This window comes from Sciurus carolinensis, chromosome 10, assembly GCF_902686445.1.
Source record: "Sciurus carolinensis chromosome 10, mSciCar1.2, whole genome shotgun sequence".
NCBI classification, from domain to species: Eukaryota; Metazoa; Chordata; class Mammalia; order Rodentia; family Sciuridae; genus Sciurus; species Sciurus carolinensis.
Window position 1 is genome coordinate 23,261,198 of NC_062222.1, and position 10,235 is coordinate 23,271,432.

General features: G+C 39.0%; 1 protein-coding gene across 1 annotated transcript in view; it reads left to right on the plus strand.

Annotated features, from left to right (window-relative positions):
- Positions 1–8,868, plus strand: part of Ednra (endothelin receptor type A) — a 60,919-nt gene extending 52,051 nt beyond the window's left edge. Inside the window, exons 5-8 of the mRNA XM_047566535.1 lie at positions 889–1,041; positions 5,605–5,738; positions 6,160–6,268; positions 8,177–8,868. Of these exons, the coding sequence (XP_047422491.1) occupies positions 889–1,041; positions 5,605–5,738; positions 6,160–6,268; positions 8,177–8,317 (537 nt within the window). The 3' untranslated portion in view covers positions 8,318–8,868. The remainder of the gene's footprint in view (positions 1–888; positions 1,042–5,604; positions 5,739–6,159; positions 6,269–8,176) is intronic.
- Positions 8,869–10,235: the final 1,367 nt, after the last annotated feature.

Sequence of the window (10,235 nt, forward strand, 5' to 3'; positions counted from 1 at the left end):
AACTGTCCAGTGGTTCACATAGCAGCATGATTATTTTTTACTGTGGGAACTGAAATATTACAGGAGCTGCATTTATCCTTGTAAATAAACAATCTGAAGCAACATGGTAAGGAGGGAAAAAGTGTTTCTTTCCAAGATGGTGATTAATTTAGAATAAAAATGTGGATATCACTTTCCAATCTTCATTTTTATGAAGTATTAAGTTTGCTCCTTTAAAAAGACATAAAGTTGAATAATATCAGGGTTCACGGATCCTTGCCCTCAGGGAGGGCTTGCTAAGCAGGCCTTTGGATAAGCTATGCTGCCTCAATAGTTTCCAGGTGGCCAGTATTAAAAGAGAGAGAAGATGGTTATTGATGGCTCAAACTGTCTGACTTTGCGGTCACATAGTTGGCATACCAAGCAAAGGGTTAACTCCCATTAACCAAAGCTCTACAGATAAGCCAAGCAGAACCTTCCCTGTTTCCAAATAAGATATACACATTACATGCACTTTAACCTCAATAATTAAAAGTCAACCAGGCACTAACAAAATTTTGAGGCTCGTCAATAAATAAAGATAAACATGTCTTGAGTCCTGTTTTATAAACCTTGAAAGGGAGGTTCTTTTTATTGATTAGGGCTCTTTCATTGTGTCACTGAAACCAACTTCAGCTTACAACAAAGATCCCTGTCAGGATAGTTTTTTAATTTGTAGTTTCTATGTGTGCTAGCGTCAAACCAGGATAATTTGGGGAGTTAATTGCCCCCAAACCTTTCACTGCAGGCAGAGAGCATGAATACACAAATATATCAGGAAGGGCACAGATTCTGAAGCTACAGAGGCACTGCCCTGTTAATTGATGTTACTCTATCCCTCCTTTTCTCTCCCTTCTCTTCACTGTACAGTTCTACCAAGATGTGAAGGACTGGTGGTTGTTTGGGTTCTATTTCTGCATGCCCTTGGTGTGTACTGCAATCTTCTATACCCTCATGACCTGTGAGATGTTAAACAGAAGGAACGGCAGCTTGAGAATTGCCCTCAGTGAACATCTGAAGCAGGTAAACCCACTGAGATCACAGAAACCTTGAAATCAGCAGACCTACAAATACAGTCACTTCACAACAGTAATTCAGTTGATGTCAAACTGAATCTATGACAGTGGTTCCATAAGATTCTAGTGAAACTGAGAAATTCCTATTGTCCAGTATTTTCGCTATACCTTTTCTACATTTAGATATGTTTGGATGCACAAACCTTGTTGTGTTATAATTGTCTCCAGTACTCAGTACAGTGACATGCTGTGCAGGCGTGTGGCCTAGGAGCAACATGCTGTACCAGATAGCTCAAGTGTGCAGTAGTTCCCACCACCTAGGTTTGTCTAAGTACAGTCTATGATGTTCTTTCAGTGATGAAATCTCCTAACTATTCTTTTCTCAGGATGCATCACTGGGCTGGGGAGATAGCTCAGCTGGTAGAGTGCTTGCCTTGCAAGTACAAGGCCCTGAATTCGATTCCCCAGTACCGCGGAAAAAAAAAAAAAAAAAGATGCATCACTGGCCTTAAGTTATATATAGCCGCACTGTATGTAGCAGATTTAGGCTGATTTCCTAAAAATAAAAATACTGTCATGTAACTGTTTTCTTTATAGTTCTAGGGTTAGGGATTTCTCCAGTGACAGGGGAGCCAGCCTGTGAAACAGATGGTCCCAGAGGCTGAGCCTGAAGAGAAACTATTCATTTATTTTGCCAAGAGTGTCTTGAGCATGTGTGTATGAGTGTCGATGCACTGAACTGGGCTCGGAATGGTGCCCCGAGAGCAAGAAGCCTGTGACTTTCTCCCCTTTCAGGCTTTACAGTCTAGTTATAGAAATAAAACCCACGCATAAAACAGAAAATAAAATGATAAAGCATAGTCAACGTAGCCTGTATGCTAGCTGTGTTAATCAGTTTTTTGTCACTGTGAGCAAAATGCCCCCCAAGAATAACTTATAGGAGGGAAAGTTTATTTGCGCTCATGGTTCCAGAGGTTTAGTCCATGGTCTACTGAGTCCATTACTCTGGACCAAGGTGAGGCAGAGCATCATGATGGAAGGGTGTGGAGGAAGAGTCCTGTTCCACTCATGATTTGTAGAAAGCAGAGAAGGGGTAGGAAGAGGTCACAGGGCACAAACCCAGAGACCTACCTCCTCTAGCCACACCCTACCTGCCTACAGTTACCACTCAATTAGTCCATTCCAACTACGAGAGATTGATTAGGTTACAGCTCTCACAATCCAATCATTTCACCTCTAAACATTCCTGCATTAACATAGGAGTTTCTGGGGGACACCTCATCTCCAAACCACAACACCAGGAAATAAGATGGCATTGAGATAGAATCATAGAAAAAGTGTTCATGAATGAGCAGGATTGAACATGGCCTTGGAGAATAAACAGGTTTTGATAGGGAAGCAGAGGACAGAGGGCATTTCACTTGAAAGAACAAGAGTCTTTCTAGAACATGAATGGCCATCACACATTTGGAGAATAGGGAAAAGGAATTGAATTTCATTAGAGCAACATCTAAAGTAAGACTCAGGAAAGGAAATAGCACTGAATTCAAAAAGAGGCTAAATTTTGGAGGTCCCAAAGTTCTAGAAGAAATTCAAACATGCCAATAGAGAGTTAATGTTGGTATCTCCTGTGAAGCAAATAGAACAGATAATGCTTTGGGTTTTAGAAGGCATAACATGGTTCTTACACTTGTTGGTTGTATAACCATCAAATTGCTTAACCACGCTAAGCTTCCAGTTTCTCATAAGATGTATATAATAATACATTATGGGGATTACCTAAAGCATATAAGTTGCCTAATAATATCCAGTTCCTAGTAGGTCCTCAGCACATGTTAATTTATATTAATTCAAAAAGTAAAACTAGGACTGCAGGTCAGTTTTCGGTCACCATAGAGACATATGTAAGAACACCCAACCACACCAAAACTTAATGTGAGTTATGGATGGAGTCTCCAAATCTCTCCCATATAATTATCATACACAAATATCTTTCTTCATCAGCAACTCTTTTCAACTACTGTGATTTTCCTGAGCTTCAACTCCTCATGTGTAAATTGAGCATAATGATATATGAATCAACGTTATTATGAGAATCAAAGGACTTGATGTACATGCATGTACTTTGTAAAATCTAATGTGTCATACAAACGGTAGCTATTATCTTTTATTGACATTTGGCACTTTGATCACATTAAGAAACTTTAGTAGGACCTTGTCCAAGCATAAATGTTTCAAATACTTCAGATGTGAATATATTCAGCAACTATTAACTCTCATCCCTGTGAGGGAGGTAATTAGAGTGGATTTATGAAAAACAGTGTTTTTTAAATGATGGTTTTTGTGTTAGCATTACTGAGTCTATTTTAGCTTTGAGTAGTGCTTGTTTCAGAAATAATTAAACAATAATAATATGCCATTCACATTTACATAGCATTTTAAGTTTTTAGAGAACATTTACATATCTTTTTCTTATATAAGTCCTCTAAGCACAGATAGGGAGGACACATATTACTCTTGTTAAATTGATGGTTAAGTGATTTGCTCAAGCAAACTGAGATTAGAACCCAAGATTTGGTGCTCGCTCAAAGCTGGAACAGGTTCTCATAGCAATAAAGCAAGGCTGGCCGGAAGTACTTCAGTGGGACTATGGGGCCCTGAAAATTAAAACTGCAAAGTGGATTATTAATTTTTTAGCTGACATGGCCCATAACTGATCCCAAAATTTGTGCAAACCATGTCTGTAATCTTGCCACTCCCCTCCTGAGGCTGTGCGTAAAGGTTTGAGCTAACCAAGGGGATGATATATCTGCAAGCATGGAACACAAAGCCTTGCCACTCTTTGACTAATATTCTACAGAGTCTTTCTTATTCCTTGCTTGGTTGTCTCTAATTTTCTGTTCATTATAAAGACACTATCAGTTAGGGGTTGTGTTTGGATGCTGGTAAGAGAACACCCCAAATAAGAGCTGACCAAGTTCAGGTTTATCTTTCTCCCACTGCAAAAAGTGCAGATGCCATTGGTTCAGTGGTCAAGGAGCTCAGAGGCCAGGTGCCTGATCTCTCCTTCAGCCTTGGCAGACAGCATGGCAGCTCTACTTTTATATCTGATGTTGGGGCAGCAAGAAGGGGAAGGACACACAATGCACGAGTATGTGTATAGCAGAGGAGGGTCCCCCCACTTTTAAGTAGCTTTTCAGGGAACCCACAAAATTTCTACTTAGGCGAGTTGGTCATAATCATGTTAGGTGGTCAAGTAGATGAGTAGGCCAGACTCCCCAGCTGCCATAACAAAACCAAGTATCTGAGTCACAGGAAGGAAGACAGGAGCAGGGATGGTGGTTCAGTGAAGATCAGACTGCCATGGGGTGTGTTAATATTGCCTTTTAATTCTGTCTGATTAACATGTGCAGGAAAGGTGACATCTTCCCCGATACCTTCCCTTTCCATTTTTCTGGATGCACCATCTTTCTGTGTACACAAAATGACCCTTTAAAAAGTCCCCTATTTCTGGAGATTGGAATGCTTTATTTGTTGCCTCGATCATGCCCTCTGGTGCCATATCCCAGCTAACCAAATAACTATGAAAGATTAAAGAGCTCCCAGTCCTTTGGACTAGAGGGACGATTTGTGACAACTGCCACAGATCTTTTCAAATGGCTCAACTGACGGTGTGGGTTCTGTAGCTTTCCCAGACTTAGTGTTACAAGCTTTGTGTTGAACCAGCATTAATTTCCAACTTCTGTTTTCAGTCAGTTTTATTTTGACAGTAATTGAAGCCAGTTACAGACAAGTTGCATTTTATGTTCCCGGTTAGGCTTCTAAATGCATACAGTATAATACTCAAGCATAATGTGGCCAAATGAATGGTTGCAGGTCATTCCTAACCTATGGTTTTTCTCAGCCTGAGCAGACAAGGGCATGTAAACTTGCAATAGAAGTCAGTCCAGGGTCAGCGTGTTCCAGTTTTATAATAGTCACTCCTGATAATCCTTTACCCTCATCCCTCTGTTTGCAAAACAATGTATCTTTGGAAACTACATGTTGTTAGTAAAGAACTTAAAAAGAAAACAAATCAATGCTAGCTTTCTTCAAGATCAGGAAAAGAAGAAAACTTGTTGCTTTTGCTTTTGCTGCTGTTTCCCATTTGTCCTAGTGTCTTTGTAGATTTGTCCATTCATTCCCACGCCATTAGTAATGCTCCTTATGTACCTGATATTGAGCTCAGAGCTCACCCTTTCCCCATGCACTCACCCCCACCCACCCACCCACACACCTTCATACAAGCATGCTCACGCATGCGCACACCTGCTGAGACAGCCACAGTGTTGGCTTCACCTCCTGCAGGTAACCTCTGTCCAGGCTCAAATGACAAGGCATCCCTCTTCCTGGCAGCTGCCCAAAAACATCCTCCAAATCTTAAGAGACCAAGGTCCTGTGAGGATCTGTTCTCGGACTTTTCTTTATGCCAGTTCCACTCCCGAAATCTCTTACTTCCTTGTTGTGTGGTTCTTCCATCTAGAATCAAAATGCAAATGTAATGTATTTTATTTTCTTAATCTTCCTTTAGCGTCGAGAAGTGGCGAAAACCGTTTTCTGCTTGGTTGTAATTTTCGCTCTTTGCTGGTTCCCTCTTCATTTAAGCCGTATTTTGAAAAAAACTGTGTATGATGAGATGGACAAGAATCGATGTGAATTACTCAGGTACGATTCCACGTACCCATTCGGAAATTGGAGTTTCTCTTGCTTTTCACATTCATAAAATTTTTACATCTACTTTACATTCTTATTAGCCCTGAAAATTAAAACTGCAAAGTGGATTATTATTTTTTTAGCTGACATGGCCCATAACTGATCCCAAAATTTGTGCAAACCATGTCTGTAATCTTGCCACTCCCCTCCTGAGGCTGTGCGTAAGGATTTGAGCTAACCAAGGGGATGAAGTATCTGCAGACGTCCTGCAGATCTGAAACTGCCACTTAAACTAGCACTTTTTACAAAATTCTAATTGCCCAGAGGACATGGCTTCTGGGCAAGAAAAATGCTTATCCTAGGGATAAATGCTACTTAGCAGATTTTGAAACAATATGTTCTAATTATTCTACACTGTTTTCTTTTGCTCTAGCTTCTTGCTGCTCATGGATTACATCGGTATTAACTTGGCAACCATGAACTCATGTATAAACCCAATAGCTCTATATTTTGTGAGCAAGAAATTTAAAAATTGTTTCCAGGTAAGAGGGTTTTGCAAGCATTTTTTAAAGACAACCAAATGAATATATTAAGTAGCTAACAGACACAGCCAATTCCAATTTTCATACTACTTTGATCAGCTACTCTCCTTTTCAGTAGGGAAGTGAAAAACCAATTTTTATTACTAGAAAGAGGGTCAGATTGTGGGCATAACAGAAAAGCAATATCTGTTCAGACAACATATTCAGTGGTTAAAACTAAAAGGACTAACATAATTACGTGTCAGTTTAATTCCATCTTTTAAAAAGAAATGCTCAAGAAGGATACAGTGGCGAATGCTTATAATACCAGTGACTCTGGAGGCTAAGACAAGAGGTTTGCAAGTTCAAAGTCAGCTTCAGCAAATTAGTGAGACTCTAAGCAACTTAGTGAGACTCAAAATAAAAAATAAAAAGGACTGGAGATGTGGCTCTGTGGTTAAGCACCCCTGGGTTCAATTCTCAGTACAAAAAGAAGAGGAGGAAGAGGAAGAGGAGGAAGAAGAGAGAAAGAAGAAAATGCTCAAATGTTCATTTTTTACATTGGTTTAGACTTTAACCAAACTGTCATAAACTCACAATTAAGAAAACTCTCACTAAATTCTATTTAATAGTGAATATAGTAATGACTTTTTCAAGTCCAGTAAATGCTTACTGCTCTGGAAATCTGTGCTACTGTAATTTCATTTAAAATAAGTTTCCTTCTGTTTTTCAAGCTTCCTTCCAGCTAAGCCAGAAGCTCCAAGCATGTTTTATTGATGTGTCACTTTTCCAGATTCTGGAATGATTTTAGTATAGTCCTATGCCTGATGGGATTTTCTTATCTTTGACCAGGATATTTAATTGTAGCTATTGGGGCATATTAGGCAGAGTAGCATGAAGCTCAAGGTACAAGCAATTATCTAACCCAAGTTCAGTTGGTGCCCCTATTGCTTCCTCAATTTCCCTGTCTGTAAAGTTGGATGATCACAGTATGCATCTCATAAGTAAGGTTCAATGAGTTAATATATGTAAACCTCTTCAAACAGAAAAGGCTCACTATGAGTTGATTATTAAAGTTGAGAGGGGAAGCACAGCAACTGCTCCCCCACACACCGAGAACTTGCAATCTAAAAGGAGACATACGTATTAACCAAAGAGTCATACAAATGGAGTGAAACTTGGTATGGAAGTTGTAGCTGCCATATTTTTGAGGTCTCCTCAAAAATGCTTACAAGATACAAAATGCTGTGCCTAAAATGGATTGACTAACCCACAAATCACAACTAATGCATTTTATAAACTGAAGTTTATATCACTTGCTAATTAGTTTACATATTAATTAGAGGGAAAGGGAAAAATCAAGATACAAATTCTCAGAAATTCAACACATTTTTTAATGGATCTTCCTAAAAAGACAGCATACCCAAGGGAAAGAATTCAATCTAGAGTCCTAAGTTCTAATTCAAGTTCTGCTTCTTATTATCCTCTCTGGCCTTACTAGCCTTATTTATAAAATGGGAGAAATAGCATCTACCACTTAGGGCTGTAGTGAATATCACATGGGGTACCCAATGCTGAGAGCCACTTGGAATGCACCCTGAAGCCCCTTCTCTACCCTTCCCCACCCATGCCTTACTTCCCTGGCCTGTGCTGTGGAGACTCTCCTTTTGGCCAACACTGCCTTCCCTTCCTCTTGCACTTGATGAGTAGAAATGAAACAAGTAGCAAGAGATCTCTTTCTCTCCGCTGGCAGGACAGTTTAACTTCTGCCTCGAGATGACAGGCTCCATATTCAGATCACTCTCCAGTCTCACTGTCCTTAATCATGCACACACATGGATTCCTTATCGGTAGTTTCCCAAAGCCTCTGTGTTAGGCTGAGAATGGGTATGTGGCTTCGTGTTATTTACATTCTGTTCCTTCTCCCAGTCATGCCTCTGTTGCTGCTGTCACCAGTCCAAAAGCCTGATGACTTCAGTCCCCATGAACGGAACAAGCATCCAGTGGAAGAACCATGACCAGAACAACCACAACACAGAGAGGAGCAGCCATAAGGACAGCATTAACTAACCATCTTAAAGACATTAACTGATACTCCTTGGAATCCTATTGGAGAAAAAAGATCACAGTGTCTCCAGAAGTTTCTTCTCTGATCCTTCTTCCTTCACTCAGTCCCCCCCTCTGGGATAAAAGTGTTCTCCATATGTTTTCCAAAGCCATGGAAGGTGGACTGATTTATATCCACAAAGCCCATCAATCTCACTTCTTTAATTTATCTAAGTTACATATTCCATATGTTACTCCAACACCAAAAGGTGGTGGGAGTTGGAAGAGAATGGAGACTATTACATGAAACCTGAAGGATATTTGCTAGTTTGCATGAAATTAAGAATTTTCAAGTACATAACTAGATTTTCTATTTTTTTAAGTGATTTTTTTTCCAAATAGCATGGATTTAAGTCATCTTTATTGAAATGTCATTCAGTGCCAGTATTTCTTAACTGCATGGTAGCCTAGAAATGATTATTTGAGCCTATTGACATGCATTCTGTAAAAAAAAAAAAAAAAAGAAAGAAAAGAATAGAAAGAAAGAAAAGGAAAGACAAAAATAACAATATTCAGGTGAGCAATTATGTTAATGTTTCTCACAGTTTTATTTTTGAAACATGAATTCTAAAGCTGCAAGAAATTCAGGCACATAAAGCACATAACTGATAACTACATATAATAGTCTAATGGCTGCTTATTCAAAGAATGTTTAAGAGCCTGTATTTTCTTTTTTAATGGTGTTTTATTACAGAAGACCTTGAACATATTTTTATGTTAAATTCAAAAATAATGGTGGGATCAAATACATCTATTTTTCACAAACCCAATGTTTTTTTAATGTTAAAAAACACGTTAAAGTTTTTTTAAATGTTAAAATCATGTTCCAAAATTTAAATGTGTCATTAAGCTATGTCTGAGAATTTCAGTGCAATGTTTAAATGTCTAAAGCACAGCTAGGAGAAAAAGATTGAATATTTTTAGAAGACTTGGAAATTTTCACTGAGATTTTGGTAATAGCAACATACACGTGTGTGTCTCTGTTCTGTATTCATGTATATAGACACACACATCATCTTGAATTCTCTTCATTTCTCCTGAAATGTTACCTAGTCATAAGTCTTTTTTGGTCATTCCTTTTTGCAGTTAGGAAACATAATTTGCAAGTGTCCAGGCAAGGGTACTATGTCAGTGAACTATAGTTACTGCTACCATGAACTGGGTTACCAGAAGGAAGCTAAATCTTCACCTCACCCCCCCACGCCCCAGTGGTCACCATTTCAAAGGGCCCACAGTGACTTTTGCTGGGCATCTTCCAAGATGTTTACAGACTGTGAGTAACAGCGGAAACACTTTCACTACGTGTGTATATGTACATATATGTATATGTATATAAATAACTGTACGTTTCTTTTAGTCAATTTTTCTGTAATTGTCTCTATGGAGTGTATTCGTGTGTGTGTGTGTGTGTGTGTGTGTGTGTGAGAGAGAGAGAGAGAGATATGCATGTTGTGGTGGTACACATGGATTTAATCTGATCTTATCATCATGCCAAAGCCCATACTCCAACAGAATCTAGGTGATAGTTCATAATGACAACCCTCCCGCATCAGTTGTCACATATAAGTACCTCCTGTGTTCAGAAATCTTGTGACCATATTACCATTGCAAATGGAATATGGGAGGCAGCATGAGAGGAAATGAGCCATGGGTTAAAAATATAGGGTTTTATTTGTTTGGTTGGTTTGGCAGAGCAGTGTTTGGGGTCATATTGTTTCATGAACTAGAGCAAAAGTCATTACATGTTGAAGTTTTAGGTTGTCCTAATTCTCAACTCAATGTGGTCATGAGTTTGAAAAGTAGCCTAATGTCTCTATCAAACACCACCAGGTAGATTGCTGGTGATACATTAGCTAAGATAATTTTTGGATTGTATTTTAAC